The sequence below is a fragment of the Brachyhypopomus gauderio genome, chromosome 2 (assembly GCF_052324685.1).
Source record: "Brachyhypopomus gauderio isolate BG-103 chromosome 2, BGAUD_0.2, whole genome shotgun sequence".
Taxonomy (NCBI): domain Eukaryota; kingdom Metazoa; phylum Chordata; class Actinopteri; order Gymnotiformes; family Hypopomidae; genus Brachyhypopomus; species Brachyhypopomus gauderio.
The window spans coordinates 10,348,067-10,365,779 of NC_135212.1; the positions used below are offsets into that span (position 1 = coordinate 10,348,067).

General features: G+C 43.4%; 1 protein-coding gene across 1 annotated transcript in view; it reads left to right on the top strand.

Annotated features, from left to right (window-relative positions):
* The first annotated feature begins 6,806 nt into the window (after positions 1 to 6,806).
* The window catches only part of LOC143508641 (transcription factor COE3), a 41,078-nt gene continuing 30,171 nt past the window's right edge, over positions 6,807 to 17,713 (top strand). Inside the window, exon 1 of the mRNA XM_076997305.1 lies at positions 6,807 to 7,510. Within this exon, the coding sequence (XP_076853420.1) occupies positions 7,377 to 7,510 (134 nt within the window). The 5' untranslated portion in view covers positions 6,807 to 7,376. The remainder of the gene's footprint in view (positions 7,511 to 17,713) is intronic.

Here is a 17,713-nt window from a genome sequence, read left to right on the forward strand (position 1 = left end):
TAAAAATATTAAAATAACATAAAAAGTAAAAAGTGAAGTAAGTAAGATAATAAAAAGTAAAGTAAATAAGATAAAACTATTAAGATAGAGTTTCTTAACTAAAAGCGGATCTAAACAGGAATGTTTTGAGACTGCTCTTAAAACTATGCAAGGATGAAATGCCTCTGAGCTCTTCAGGAAGAGAATTCCAGAGCTTTGGGCCATAGTGGCTAAAAGCACCCTCGCCAATCTTTAATCGGCTTTTAGGAATCACCAGTAGATTACTGTTTGAAGACCTGAGAGACCTGACTGGAACATATCTAACCATCATTTCACTTAGGTAAAGAGGGGCAAGACCATGAAGACATTTAAAAACCATGACTAGAACCTTAAAATCTATTCTAAAGGTACACCTTATTCTAAAGGTGTACCTTATTAGGTACACCTGTCCAATTGCTCATTAACACAAATGTCAAATCAGCCAATCACCTGGCAGCAACTCAATTCCATTTAGGTATGTAGACAAGGGCTGTGTTCGAAATAGACTACTACATACTGGATACTGCATACTGGACTCAGTATATACTGGATACTGCATACTGGTCCTCATAGTAGTATGCAGTACAGTTTCCAGTATGCGACAAAAGCAAAGCATACTACGGGGTCACGTGAACGTAGCGTTGCATGATGGGATGCAGTACACCACGAAGATAGCTCTGTTCGCGTACTGGAATAGTAAGTCATCCGGGTATGTTTTGCGTACTGGAAATTTTCATTTTGGTCACATACTGCATACGGCATACTGATTTGGGGCTCGATCAGTATGCCAGTAGTATGTAGTAGACTATTTCGAACACAGCCATGGCCAAGATGATCTGCTGCAGTTCAAACTGAGCATCAGAATGGGGAAGAAAGGTGATTTAAGTGACTTTGAACATGGCATGGTTGTTGGTGCTAGACGGGCTAGTCTGAGTATTTCAGAAACTGATCTACAGGGATTTTCATGCACAGCCATCTCTAGGGTTTACAGAGAATGGTGTGAAAAAGAGAAAATATCCAGTGAGCGGCAGTTCTGTGGGCGCAAATGCCTTATTGATGCCAGAGGTCAGAGAAGAATGGCCAGACTGGTTTGAGCTGATAAAACGGCAACAATAACTCAAATAACCAGTCGTTACAACCGAGGCATGCAGAAGAGCATCTCTAAATGCACAACACGTCGAACATTGAGGCCACTCCTGTCAGCTAAGAACAGGAAACTGAGGCTATGATTCGCACAGGCTCACCAAAATTGCACAATAGAAGATTGGAAAAAAAGTTACCTGGTCTGATGAGACTCGATTTCTGCTGCGACATTTGGATGGTAGGGTCAGAATTTGGCGTCAACAACATGAAAGCATGGATCCATCCTGCCTTGTATCAATGGTTCAGACTGGTGGTGGTGGTTCAATAGTGTGGGCGATATTTTCCTGGCACACTTTGGGCCCATTAGAACCAATTGAGCATCGTGTCAGAGCCACAGCCTACCTGAGTATTGTTGCTGACCATGTCCATCCCTTTATGACCACAGTGTACCCATCTTCTGATGACTACTTCCAGCAGGATAATGTGCCATGTCATAAAGTGTGAATCATCTCAGACTGGTTTCTTGAACATGACAATGTACGACAGTTCACTGTACTCGAATGGCCTCCGCAGTCACCAGATCTCAGTCCAGTAGAGCACCTTTGGGATGTGGTGGAACGGGAGATTCACATCATGGATGTGCAGCTGACAAATCTGCAGCAACTGTGTGATGCTATCATGTCAATTTGGACCAGACACTCTGAGGAATGTTTTAGTACCTTGTGGAAAAAGTGAAACTGAAAACAAACAGGATTAATGTGGTATAAACACTACAACACAACACAGCACTACTGTGGTATATTTCATATGCAGAACTCTGTAGTTTTCTAGTCTTTTTCCAAACTACTCAGCAGCCAATGAGAGTTGTGGTAATTAGCATACAAAATAAATGGCGTGGGAATCCAGCGAGGGTTCCTGAAAGACCTCACTGGTATTTACATTCACACTCACAGATCTCACCAAGCCTCCACATCTGTACACCCAACATCTCATAATCAAGATGCCGTGAAATCCAGGTTTGGATCCCAGTTGTCTAATGTGCAATGTGAAGTTAGGGACCAGTATGAATGTGTGTGACCGTGTTCATAAAGGTCAGGTCACTGTATTCCTGTACTGAGGTGTACTGGTTTGTTGGACGTGACACGAGACAGTGAAAATATCAGATATACGTCCCTGAAAATGCTTGTGAGCCCATTAAAAAATATTATCATTTTATATACATGTCAATATACATGTCAATTAGTTTGTTCTTTTATTTAAATGTTGATTAATTTATTTGTTACATTTTTTTATTGTTTCAGAATGCTGGTACAAAGGTTTGAGTCAGCAAAATAAAGTGTTCTGAAGTGCTGATGAAGGTATTACATCGCAAGACAAGATTCTGACACGTGTGACTTTGAGAAGGAAATTAATGAATATTTATATGTCATAGACTCCTATGCATCGAAGACAGAATTAAATATTGCTGAGGGATATATATATATATATATATATATATATATATATATATATATATATATATATATATATATATATATATATATATATATATGTACACGTGTGCGTATACACACTCACAGACACCGTCTCTAGCAGCAATAGGAACCTCTGCTCAGTATTAACTCAATCACCCTGTCCAATACACACACACACATATATATATATATATATATATATATATATATATATGATATCAATTTGCATATCAGTGTCAGGTTTTGATTTGTTCCAACACTACTGCTTGACCTTTTACAATGCATGCAGTACTACAACTGACCGCCAGATGGTGCTTTTAACTTTAAAATATCTCAGTATTTTTCAAAAGCGAATTTTGCAAGTATGTGCAGATGATTAGTTTATGATATATTATTTCTAAAAATGTTTCTTTGAGTAATCTTGCTGTTGAAAAAGTAAGGGTTATTTCGTGGAGAAGTAAAACAACAACAATAATAATCAAGCCAATACAGCAATGAAAACATAAAATATGTAATTCTGTAAAGCCTCTGGTCTGGGAATATTCTCAAAAATATATTATTATTTTTTAATTAAAGCCTGAAACATTTCTTGTGTTTATTATGCTTCTCTACGCTTGTTGGTGTTTAGTACTACTTCATGGTTCTTTTCTATATATTCTGGTGTTTAATACCACTTTATGGTTCTTTTCTATATTTTCTGGTGTTTATTACCACTTTACGGTTCTTTTCTATATATCCTGGTGTTTAATACCACTTTATGGTTCCCTTCTATATATCGTAGTATTTAATACTACTTTAAATTCATTTTATGGTTATTTTCTATATATCCTGGTTGGTTTTAAGTAAACTTGATGTAAAATGAAAGTCTATTATTGCAATGATCACTATAAAACTGTATATGTAACAGGTTGGTTGTATGGACGACTCACTGTGTGTTACAGATGGTGATAATCAGAACTGAAAGAAATTAAACGTAATCTTATTATCGTATTAGTCCCTGACAATCACACAAATCTGTTAATTTGTCTAAAATCGAGCTTCAAAATATACACAATGATTTTGCTTCATACATACAAAAAACCTTGCTTATTATATATGTTTGCAGGCTGACGTGAATTGCGAATTCCTCCGCCTCACAAACATTTTTTGTTCTAGTATATTTGTGTCTAGAAAAGTGGACTGGCTCTGTGATGGCTACTGTTGAACACTGAAGAGGGATGTTTCTGAAGTCAAGTACAGGCAAAAGTCATACACTTTCAGTGTTATATTTGAATAGCAACATTTGAACAAGTATAAAGTTGATACAAAAATGAATTGCCCCGTCACATAAAAATTACTGTAAGGTCTACCTTTTTTGGGTTGTGAAACAAATAAGGTTCACTCTTTATAATCATTGCTTGTCCAGTGTAATCATTACTTGAGGTAGGACCTTTTTTCAAATCCAATCACATTCTGTATAAATGTAACACGTTAATTGAATAAAAAAAATACTGTTTTAATTTCGAACACGTTACGTTCTCAATATATGTCTAAGTTATAACCTGTCAAGACTATTGTTATGCTTATTATTGACTATAACGGGGAGTTAGTTTAGTTAGTTAGTTCAGACCCATTGGACCGCCATCTGGTTGTAAGTGGCCACAAGGTGGAGGCACCTTGCACTAGACAGGAGCGAAGCGCTCGGACTTCGAGCCCATTTAGCCCACAGTGTGCTGGCGTGATGATATCTTAGTCCTCGCAACGGGTTAAAGACGGCAATGTAATTTAAATGTAGCTGGGAATTAAGACAAACTTAAAATGGAAATATATTCAGCATTTTCCCAACGTGCAGCAGAAACTGTGGTTATCTTCTGAGAACCTGCTCCATTCCCACTTACACGCAGTAACGCCAGGTTCTGTGAATATTAGTCCTGCAGGTCAACACGCGACGGTTCGGTCTGGGGAAAAGTGCATTTGTTGGTTATCAGTTCTTCCTTTTAGGTGGTGATTTGCCATGAGACGGTTAAATAACTCGGATGGCTGTGTGATCAGTAAAAACACTTGCTGATACTTTTTTTAGAGTCTAGATCTGAAAAAGGTTCAACCATTTGATAAATTAGTAATATCATTTAACAGGGAATAACTAATGAAGGCAGACCGAGATTATATATATTTTACTCGTGAGATCGTGAGAGACAATCTAAAACATGACATCCCGTCCAAACTAAGGTCATAATATTCTGGATGCAGCACATATTCTGGATACCTTATGGAGAGTCACAGTTATTTAGAGATTGTTGGCCTAATTAGTAGAGCTAGCCAACTGCTTCATATTATATGAAACTCACAGTGATGATCAGAAACCTCGCCGTTTTTCTTGTCAATTTCTAGGGAATTTTTATGGTTATGCTGCACAAAATGAAACATAGGACTTATACCAAGCGATAATGACATTCATTTCTATAGGAAATGAGGATAAACCGTGCAGGACGGTGCAGGACCGTGCAGGACAGTATATATGATCATCTATGATGCGTTTCTCGCGCCTCGCCAGGGACGTGCAGACAGGGCTCGTGACACTTTGAGGGTCTCGTGAACATTTGCAGCCCAGTGCAGCATCGCTTTTGAACGGAGTGCGGACATTCATGGGATAGTTCTCTGTCCTCGTGAGTTCAACTATAGGCCAAAACATCCATAATAATCCCTAAAAAATACTTAAATATTTTTAATCATAAATGGAGGACAATTAAGAGAAACTAAATGCATTTTTTTAACCAAAAAAAAATAGAAAACATAATTTTACATTTCCAGTAAATCAGGATTGACAGGGTGATGATTCCAACGACAACAACAAAAACATTAATTTGGAAACTGATGCAGTAGTTTTGTAAGTTTTTCTTTAATATCCAGATGAAACTCAAGACTAGCCCGGACGAAATAACGCAGATCGTGCCACTTTAACACAGAAACACTTGTCACTCTTTTATCCGCTATACAACGATTTTTTTCAAATGTACTAAGTAACATCATTTCGAAAAAGGGGTTGCTTGGCCTAATCGATTTTAAGACGCTTTTCTAAAAAGCCCTTGGGAGCATTTTCAGACTGTGCACTCTGCAGGGCTATCTTTGATAAATATTTAATTCGTGATGCTACAGAGGAATTCTGATTAACGCCAGAGTATTAGTCTTTAGACAGAAAAGCAAAAATTCTTTTTTTTTCGTAAAATGTCGATTATCAGCACCATTCGAATATTACAGATTCAGTATGTACACACACATGTACATATGTAATTACAATTTAGTATACCGTTATATAGGCCTATATATATATATATATATATATATATATATATATATATATATATATATATATATATATATATATATATATATATATATATGGCATATATATATAATTATTACATTTTAGCATTATTATTGTTATTATTATTGTTAATTATAATATAATAATAATTATTATATTAGTTATATTATTATTATTATTATAGTTATTATTAATAATAGTATTCTGCTGCTGCTGTTACTGAGTTTTGTATAGGTTTAAACGTTTTTAGGTTGAACATGACATCGTATGTCTTTGTGTTATAAATGGTAGTATTGTTTATACGCGTGTGTGGAGTACTGGCAGCATTATGCGTTGCTGATACTGTTGTTCCTCGCAAGGACCTAGCTCATACCATAACGTCGCGGTCGCAGCCTCCGTGTCAAAACACTGTGTCATTTACTCCATCAAAACGACGCACGTGCACCCAGGCCCCGTTAACCGCGTGCACCAGCGTACCTGCCAACTACACACGCCGTGAGGTCTGTCCCCTTCATAATCCATCAGATATTACAGTACACTCTATCGGATTTATATCGTGCATGCTGTTTCTTTTGTCCTCAGTGAACTGCTTACTGATGTGAAAACGTGGGAAACTGCATAAAGTATGTAATACACGGTCGCGCGCATGTAAACCCGTGTTCAGACGTGACTTCGACACACTTGTGTGTGTGTGTGTGAGACCGACCACTAATGCCGCTCCACACTGGAACAAGTTTTGCGGCGAATTTTGAAAATGACGCAACGGATGACTGCAGCCAATAGGATCCGAGAACAAGGCTCGACATATAAATGATCTTCCCTTTTTAGGACAAGTCCCCGCCCTCGTGGAGTCCACGCGGGCGCCCCCCGAGAGCGCGAGAGGCTCCCCAACCCGAGAGAAGGTGCGCTCCGCTGGGACAGAGGAGGCATAAAGAGACGGGGAGGGAGGGAATGAGATTTCTCGCTACCCAATCCCCCTTTCCCCCAGGGAGAGCCAGCCTTCCCTGGTCCATCCCTCCCTCTTGTTTGGTAATCATTTCATTTTTCTCCTTTTTGAAGCAGTCGTCCGTTTTATCCCACTTTTCGGTTCCACGGTCCCGTGCGCGTTTGTTCGCCTTCTGAGCAAGTTCTGCGTCTCTCTCCTCGGTCTCCCCGCGAAGAGAAGGTTTTCTTGATCCCCGGCTGATCGTTCTCCTTTGAGATGCTTCACAGCTCCATCGCCCGTCTTCTCTCCACCCTCCTTTAACTAGAGACCGGTTAATCTTGAGTGAACCCAACTTGGTTTGGAATCTAAAATAAAGAGGAGCGACCCCGAGGGATACGGCGCGCGTCTTTGGATAAGGACCGCCATCGCTCTCTCCCTGCTACACTTCGGGGAAGGTTTTTTTCCCCTCCCTTTCAGTTGGTTTTTTGTTAATCCGGGTGGCCTTGTTCCGAGAGTGCAGGAGGATTATTCGGCTGGTGCTGAGAGACGTCCCCCCCACAAGGCTGTTTTCATGTTCTCCATCCAGGACGGTCTCCCACGGGGAGGGTTGACCATGAAGGAAGAGCCCCTGACGAGCGGCATGACGCCCGTGCGCTCCTGGATGCAGAGCGCCGGGATACTGGACGCCAACACGGCCGCGCAAAGGTAAAACCACCGAGCTCCACGTCTCCGTTATCTCCGGGTTTAACGCGGTGGCCAAAGCACGCAAGGGATCCCCGCAGTTTTACGCGTTTGGAGGTCAAACATTGTGTCAGAACAGAGAGAGACCACGCACGCTGTGCACGGTCCATCTGTAGCGTGAATCAAACATCTGGGTCTCGACGCCGGTGCATATCGCAGCACACGAACTATAGACGCGGACATCTCGGTTCGTGAGCGCTCGGACACGATATTAGCTGCCGCTTTGCGCAGCGTGTCAAAGTTGCATTGGCCCGCACGTCGTGCATAACGCCGGGGTGTAAAAGACGCACCGCGTTACTACAGTACACGTTCATTCCTGCAGCAGGCAATAGTTTCTACCTGCTGTGTACTGAAACTGAGGTTGGCGGTAGTCTGGGCAGTTTCCAGATACTGTTTCACCAGAGGAATGTCCCTCTCGCCATCCGAACATTTGGCTTGAATTTAAAGTAAAAATATTGACTCTGATTTGCAAATAACCGAAACGCTGATATTTATACACGCTTCCCGCGCACCTAATGACACTTTGCTTTGCATTTGTATATAAGTATTTAACTTAAAGGGGCAATTGTAGTATTCTGCATTTGATTGCTTATATTAAGGACTCAAACTTGGTTTTTTTTGTTCTTGTGAGAAACGTAATAGGCTACTTATGAAAGAAAGAAAAATATTGACGTGAACAAACTTTGTTTATAACAAAACTTCAGTAAAACAGTAGAGAAAGAAATTAAAAGTAGGATTTATTTTGTTTTCTCGCTGTTGTACCAAACAAACGAAAGGCATATATAAAAGTTAGAGCTCCTGGTTTTTGCTGTCACCCAGCTGCATGGCCTGGCGCGTTCATGGAGGAATTTGAAAGTTGATTTTGTCACTTGACGGAAACACCCAAGTAACAAGTTGTATGAGACCGAGAACGTCCCGAAACGGCGCTTCATTCGCGAGTCTTCCTCGCATCTCATCGGTTGGAGCCTTTGACACAGGTTGACTTGTAAATGTGATGCTTAGCTCAAATGCGCGAATACGTCCACGCAGAGTGCCATAGTTTTGAGTACACCAATATAACAATACTTTAAAACGCTGACAATAGTAACAAAACTGGGGTCTGCGCTGACACTCTACAAAACAGACTTTTCAGAACAGAAAGTGAGATCATGCAAACGCTGCTTTTAATTTTGTGCATAAATCTTACATCAGTTATCTAATTAAATACAGCGTGTGTGAGGCATGACTAGAGCGGAACCTGCTGGTCACCCCTAACGCGTGAACACGCCAGATTAATGTAGCAACTTCTTTAAATGCCCCATATGTAAGCATCGGTCGCGCTTAAGCTGCATGAAAAGACCAAACGGTTTAAGTTGAACCCAGGTGAATTCTTTGGATTTTTTGAGCTTGGTATAATTTTTAGACATGTTTTGTAGGCTTTAAAGAAATAAGACAAGTGTATAATCTAATATATCAGAGCGCTTCAGGTAGTCCCAAGTACACTCGTGAAACTTAGAAAATTTAATTCGGACTGTGCAATAAAACGACACAAGTTTATGGGAACGCAATAAAGGTGTAAGGACTTAAGAAATGTAGTAAAGCCCATTGAAACAGCAAAACACGAACTGGATATTCGCTATGGTGAATTAAGCTGTATTATTTTTAATTAGTGAAGCACTTCAGTAAAATGTCCTAAGAACAAAAATGACACTATGAAAATACAGCCAACGGGAACATTAAACAGGGTGAAAACAAGCAGGACTATGTATTTGTTTAATTAAACATATAGAAATATATGGCCCACAAAATGGGGGGGGGGGGGGGTTGTAAGGCCGGGGATTTGCACAGTTCCTTTAAGTTTGTGGCAAGATGATTTCTCTGAATATTAGGCCTATATTATCACCACAACCTAAAGTTATCCATGGGTCGGTCAAATCGAATTAATCACGCCGAAGATTGTCCCGTCCTCACTGGAACACGACAGGGAAAAAGTCCTTTATAGTCACAGCCTTCATGCACATTTTAATATTGATAACAGGAGTGCGGAGAGCGTGGCTGCCAATCTAACGTGAAGTGATGAACCTGCCTCTGTTTTGCTTTGGTACCGTCGGAAAAAAATGGAATTTGACTCATTAGCAATAGACTGCGTGGGATAAAACCTCCAGTCTAAATTATTCATGTAACGGAACAGAAACAGTGGCTCGGTCTGCGCCGATAATAAATCAGCTGTTGGAACATCTGCTTTGTTTTCATTGCCATTATATAAATGACTGTTTGATTTCAAATGCACGCGACAGACTGGAAACTGGCGCGGCTGTTTTGGTGTGACGCGAGTCCACGCGCACCGCGAGTCCGCGGAGGATCCGGCGTAGCGCGCGAGGACCCGGCGTAGCGCACGTTCTCATCCGCGCGCGTTTAGAGCAGTTGGATAACCATTGATTGGTGCTATTTCCGTGACTTGATGGAGAGTGGTTTTTCCCAGTGATCTGATCTATTTGACGACAAGAGCCGCTTTAGTTGGAAGACAGAAGAGTTTTCTTTCACACCTGCCTATGTAGCTTTTATCATTCTTTAGACATAACAATCTTCGCACGATGCCACAAGAAAACTGTTTTCCTCAGCCTTTTGTGAATAGCATTCACACACACGTGTAAAATCATTTACAATATTTTGATCACAATGTTTAATCCCTACAGAACCACGAGCAGGCTCATAGCAATCCCAAATATTGAATTAACAAACCATATATATTTTTAAAATATTGCATTCATTTACAAATGCAATATTTGTATTTTAAATATATTTTTGCACGACTGCAATGCATAATGCTTTGTTAATATATCCACAAGAAAGTAAATGAATTGCAGGACACTTTCCAATTTCCAACAGGCGCTGATTATGCAAATAGACCGTTAACATAATTTCCTATAGATTATAAAACACTCCCTTTGTCACACAACACAATCAGCTTTTTATTTAATAAACGCTTGTCAACGTGAGGGACATGGGGTCCAAACCCACTGGTAGTCATCCTACTGTACAAAATGAAAATTAAGCAATTATGTTATTTTTATGTAAAATCAGTGGATGAATAAGATGAATGACGCACTGCCTCAGAGAAGGAGATGTTTCTGCATTGATATCGACACTGATGTGTGTGTGTGAACGGACATATGTGTGTGTGTGTGTGTGTGTGGTACAGGTGTGTTTCACACTCTTCCTGAGGTGCTGATGAGCTGGCTGTATGGAAGTGTGAGATGAGGCCATGAGACATGTGAGGCGTGTGTGTGTGTGTGTGTGTGTGTGTGTGTGTGTGTGGAGATGGATGGTTCGTTGCACTGGTCCAGGCTGGGGAGAGTGCTCTCTATATCTGCCTGGCCTGTTGGGTATCACATTTACTTCTGCAACAACCGCACAGTGCGGACATCAGTGTGTGTGTGTGTGTGTGTGTGTGTGTGTTGGTGCTCATGTGTTCAGTGATCTAGCTGGAATCTGATGCAAACTGGATTAGTGTTAATGGAGTGGAAGGTGGAGACAGAGAGCGTGAGCTGAACAGAACGTCTGATACCCAGGAAGCTTGGCGGCGTGGTTTCTAGGGGTTCACCTCTCCCCAAATCTCTCTCTCTCTCTCTCTTTCAGGCCGGGGGGTGAGTGTGAAGGCTGCACAGCTGGAGAACAGATTTGACTTGACCCCCCCCCCCCCCCATCCCCTACCCGACACTGTAAAACCTGGCAAAGTGAATTATGTCGCCTCTTTTCTGTCCGTAGGGAGGTTTCGGACTTAATGAAGTCCAGACCCTGGGGCTTTAGAGCAAGAAAGAGACAGAGAAAGAGTGAGAGGGAACGAGAGACAGAGAGGCAGGGCGGGAATGATAGAGAGAGAGAAAGAGCTAGCATAGCTCAGGGTCTGCTTCTAACCCATGTGAACATCTATTATCTGCCCATTGTCCCTTGACCTCCCTGAACTGGAAAATTAGTTGAAAATTTATCTTTAAAACAGGCCAGGAGGCTTTTTCTTAACACCGTTACACAGCTAGATCAAATATACTGCGTGTGTGACACAGTCAAAAGCAAACGGGGAGTGCTCACAAGTCACGGCGAGGGGACAGCTGAACACGGCTGAACCAGGCGAGGCTAAACGGTGGCTCGTTAATCCGTGCCACGACGCTTAACGCGGCGGATCATATTTACCTCGCCCGCAATCGATCGGAGGACGTTAAAAACACACACGTGCACACGCTTACACACTTACACGCGTGCGTGTGCGCGATGCCTGGACTTTGTTGTCGCCAGCACCTGCGAAACGGGCCGGTGGTGTGGTGGAATGCGACAACAGTGGAACAAGTGTTTTTCTCCAGCTGCCCTGCAATGTGCAGGCGATTAGCAGTGGACCACCGGGCCACCTCCATAATGACCCCATTAGAAACATACAGGTGACCAGCTAATGGCTTCAGCTGTAGGCCACTAATGATATTTGGATATGAGTGTGTGTTTGCAGCAATGTGTGTGTGTGTGTGTGTGTCTGTGTGTGTGTGTCTGTGTGTGTATGTTTAGGATTGGGGTACAGACACACACACACACACACACACACACACACACACACACACACACATTCAATGGCACTTACATTTACAAAACAATAAGCTTGTAACGTTTTCTGGCTCTATTCATACAACTCATACTGGCTTTCATGATCAGCTTAAGAGAGGAGGGTTCACAGCAAGCACTTAGATGTCAGATTGCTCAGTTCAGCTCAGCTTCAAACCCTGCAACACGTCCTCTTTCGTGTTTTTTTTGCCTAAAGAGGCTAAACACTACATTATTTTACATTGTTTTGTTTTTTCGGAGACCTCCTTCAGGGCTGTAGTATCGACGGTGTTAGGAAGGGGGAGTTTAAGAAGAATTAACACCCACAATTAGACGCGTGCACACAGCGCGAAAACTCCCCACACTTAGGCACGATATTGTTACCCCCCCCTCCCCCCCGAGTAAAAATAAAATAAAAAAACAACAAAAAAAGTCAATTCGCCGTCACGTTTTCAATTAAGCGTCTGAAACGGTTCGCCGGTAATTTACCACAGACCAGTTCTAGGAAACGACGGAGCGCGTGAAGTAGCTCGCGCGTCTCGCCGCGAACACGAACAAATGAGACGTTAGACACGCGTGCTCGCGCGGCATAATATAAGTAATAATACACAAAACCGGTGTATTACATTTCTGCAAAATCCTGACGACGCATAAACTGTTGGACTGATTGCTTGCTTTTGTGGTCTCTGACTTTGTGTTAGGCCCAATGAAAGGAGACGTACTTGTACATGTTTATACAGAGTATCCATAAATTAGTATACTGTGTAAAAAATAACGATTAAACTGATGGCTCACTTTACAGCTGACAATTCTGCTTTCGGTTTTCAATCATATATTGAATGCAATTGTTCAGGATAAACTGTCAAAGTAAACGTGTCGATAAAATATACCTACCCCAACACAAAGAAGACAAGAAACTACAGGAAAATAAACAAAACGCTCTCATTAAATGAAGGTGTGAGCTCTCGTGCCCATCCGCGTGCAGCGTCTAGCAGACTGAAGACTCGCGAGTGGAGAGAGCTAATGATAAACTGACACAATTGGATTAGCCGCACGTGTGAGGGTATTGTGTGTGTGTGTGTGTGTGTGTGTGTGTGTGTGTGTGCGCGCGCGCGCGCGCGTGAGTGTGTCTGTTGACCGAAACGCTCTGGTGTTGAGTGCTGTAATCAGAGAAGACAGAGAGCGCCTAATCCCGACCACACGAAGGCAAGTCAGCTGGACTGTACGAGCATGGTAATAACACAAGAGCCTCCAACACTCTCGACTAGGGCAGCTTCTGTATATTCTAAGCTGCTGAATGCCGTGAGACCTGCCAGAAACACCACAGAGGTGTAGAGGTTACAGCATACAAGGTACATTTGTAAATCAAAACCGCTTTTTGTTAATATCCAAGTTTTTTAATTATGGCATAACAGCGCAAAATGACACTGGCATTTTTTACTTAATTTTACATACCAACTTTCCTTGTATTATTCCAATAGTTTTGCCAGTGTGTGTGTGTACGGCTTTTGAAATATATTCTGTGGAGGGGTGTAATTAGGATGATGTAAAGTAATGCGCGTGCCCATGTTAAGAAAGCGGAGCTGGAATGTCAGTCCAGGACATCATGAGAGAGATCTCTGCTTTGCAACCCAGCGTGAAACCAATGCGCTTTATCAACCGCATGGTCGCTGCAGTCCACACCTCTGTGTGTGTGTGTGTGTGTGTGTGTGTGTGTGTGTGTGTGTGTGTGTGTGTGTTTGGCATGTGCACGATGACTAGCATCTGTGCATTTGTGTGTGTGTGTGTGTGTGTGTGTGTGTGCATGGTGGAGGGGGGCATGCTATTTCCGTGTGAGTGTCTGTGCATTTGTGCATGTGTTTATGTGTGTGTGATGAGGATGTGTGTGTGTGTGTTTGCATCTGCATGCTTAACACAGTGAGCGGCCCTCCGCGACAGTATAGGCAGCTGGGTGATGTATGCGCCAGCTTATCACTCAGAGGCACGGCTGACAGGGCCGTTTGGGCTTTTGTGAGACTCGGGGGGGGGGGGGGGGGGGGGGTACGTCTGGCGCGGGGCAGTCCCGGTCCCGAAGCTCCACGCGATGGAGGAGCACGATGGAGCATTCTGGAGACAAAGGCAGGCGGTGCTACACTAACAACTTCTCTCTGACTGCTCACATTTGTCTCCGAGAACAAGGCACAAAAACATCAAAAAGACTCCCACCAGTCTTGGTAGGGTCTTTAGCAACGAGGAAACAGCGCCGAGCTTCTGTGCTTGTTTTTATTAACCTTTAGGTGACTTGCCCTGTTGAATTAGACGTCACACTGTGCCCTGTTTCCGGGTCAAATCTTGAACTCCGACACTGCTGAAGATACATTTGACTCCAACACACGTATGCTGGAGAAACCCAAACAGCTGAGCTCATTCGGATGGTTTATGGAAACAGCTGCTTTGACACAGCGGAGTTTGCTAACTTGCAGCACTGCTCTGCATTTATGATGTTCCAGGCAGCTTAGGTAAATAAAACAGAATCCGGCAATGCGCTTGTTTTTGAAAAAAATAAAATAAAATAGCGCTTCGTGAACATGCCACTGATTTCACGGTGCGTGAGCGCGGTGCGGAGTGAGGAGACCCAGCGTGAGTGCTGCTTCACGTTGACACGGTACCGACCACATTGTGATGTGATGACGGCAGCCGCAGAGACCACAGGGAGGCTGACCGGATCACACCGTGTCTGAGCTTCCAATGATCCTGTCCCCTCTCCCCTCCGTCCCCCCCCCTCTTCTTCCTCACAGTCCTGTGGTGTCCATGTGCCCCCTGTCATCACTACCCCCCCCAACTCTAACACTAGTCCCCCCTCCATCACTTTTGAAATGCTCTGTACCACTGGGACACACATGTACACAGTAACGTGATCTCTGTATAAACTAGATATATAATAAAATGTGCTCACTTTCTTGCGTTCTCACTCTCCCACAGTATATAAATAAGACTACAAAGACCAGCATGCCGTTCTGTGCCTGTGCAGTTCATAGAGTCCCCACACAAATGCAAAGTGTGTGGCCCGGTTAATTTTGTCCTGCTGTTTTTACACACTTCAAGAAAGCGTAAACTGGTGAGACAAGTCTGAAGTATGAAAGACAAAAATCAGTGAAAATGGACAGAGAGAGAGAGACAGACAGAGAGAGAGAGAGAGAGAGAGAGAGAGAGAGAGAGAGAGAGAGAGAGAGAGAGAGAGAGAGAGAGAGAGAGAGAGGGAGACAGAGAGAAGGATGGAGAGAGAGAGATTTTCAATTATTTTTTGAATTAGCATTGTGGCACTATGCCAAAACAGAGATGATTTTTTTCTGCATCACACGTGTTTAAACAGACAGCTGGAGTAGGGGTCATTAGAGAGGAGGAAGAGGAAACAGACCCACAGTGAGAAAGAGAGACCTGATTAATGTCATTGAGGTGTTGACCGCCAACTCCTAGCCCTCCCAGGTCTTTCTCTCTCTCTCTCTCTCTCTCTCTGTATCACACACACACACGAACATAAAACAAAACAAGACAAAAAAACACAGAAGCCTTCAAAGGAAATTATATGAATTATAATATTAAACCCAGGACTTAAATATTATGCCAATTAATAACAGCGTCATTCAGTTATCCAGTCAGTCCAAAAATGTAGAAGTGAGTGAATGTAGGCATGTAGGCGCTCATACGTCCCCACACACCCACACACACACACACACACACACACACACACACACACACACACACACACACACACACACACACCTTCACTGACAGCCCAGACGTTTGGCAGGACGGACGTTTGGTTCACCGTGTGTAGCAGGTTGGCAGTTGTTCCTTCACCGTGGGTTCTCAGTCCTTCATGTGAAGTTTCTCCCCCCCCCCAAGTGTTCTGGCCCGATAGCTGCCAGGCCCCGTGGCCCCGGGTCACTCCCTTCACTTAGTTATCCTAATTAGCATTCACGACGGCGCATTAAGCCCCGATCCGGCCGACGGAGGCCTGGCTACAGCTCTCTGCCCCCAGCCCTCCTCCACCACCACCACCACCACCACCACCACCACCCCCACCCCCACCCCCACCACCACCCCCACCCCCACCCCTGGTGCCCTGCTGAGAAACACTAGCTCGCCTTCGTATGGGAATTCCCAGATAAACACATCGGCCTTTGCCCAGACGCGAGTTTATGGATGAATCGATTCTGCGAGAGGGTTTGGTGGATTCACGTGATGGATTGGGAAGGGGGGGGGGGGGGGGGTGGAGGTTGTGTGTGTGAAAGTGTGTGTCCTTTCTGGTCTGTAATGTGTGTGTGTACTGTATTTGTGGCTATGTCTGTGGACTACTGGTTCACTCCGTCCTCCGTGTGTACGTATGTGTCTGTCTCCGTGTATGTCTCATCCACTACAGTGGTTTCAGAACGAAGTGGGTGTTAGTATGAGGGCCGCCCCTCCCCCCTCTGATTCCCAGACATCGGAGTTGATGTGGCATCAATTAACATAATTAAAATAATAACACTAACGAGCTTTCCGTGTCGATGGTGTTCGCGCACGTAAAGTGAGGTTGGCCTAGATCACAGGGCCACAGATCACATCTCTCACGACTGGACACAGACATTGGGGCAGGGCTCGTGACTGAGCTGTGCGCGCGCGCGTGTCGACTTGCGCGCACGTTTATGATTAAATGTGCACGTGTGTTTAGGAGTGACGCCACAGGGTTGTTTTTCATCCTCTCACTGCGTATATGTGGTTCGCTTGGGTCGCTCGTGCACTTTTGCTGAAATGCAATGGGGAAAAAAAAGTTTAGGACCAAAAATAAGATGCAATTTATAAATATCATCAACACTGTTAAAGAGCACAATACCGCTGACGTGTTCTCCAATGCAATGAACAGGAGCTGTTCTCTACATTTTAGGTTATGTGGGCGGTATCTTTTTTTTGCGTCGTATCTGAAAACTGCATCATTATAATTCCGGTTCTGCCCTTTTGAATCTGATTCAAAGCATTAATGTGTAATGAAACTGTAGCGATCTCGGAGATCACAGGACAGGCGGCTTTGCATCCAAGTATCCACGTGCTCCACATTCTCGGGAGACGCCGTTGAAGATCGCGCGCTGGCTTCATCTACCCCGACTCGGCGTGAGGGATTAGCTGTCACCGAACCGAACCGGGCCGACGTGCCGCTAACAGCCGTTCGTCTGCTCGGAGTTTATTACTGCAGCTTTAGGGCTGCCGTAGCCACGCGGACCACGAGCGCGAGCGCTGCGCTTCCCACAACCCCCCCTCTCCAAACCCAACAGATGAATAAACATTTATGCATGAGCATATTTCAGTGAGTCGAGTTAATGTGGGACCACCTCGTTGGAGCTGACAGTAAATATGTTATAGTACATTTAACGAAGACTGCAGAGACCGCGAGCTGTTATGGTTCTGATGTTTGCTTTAGTGATTGAAGGTGAACACAGTGGATCATAGCTTAAGGTGCCAAATGTCACCGCTATTTGGCAATGATGCGTTTAGTTGGAGTTCACTGAAATTATTTCAAACGCTTTCACTGACACAGTGTATTTATTTATTTTTATTTCGGAAATATATAAAGGATGTATTAAG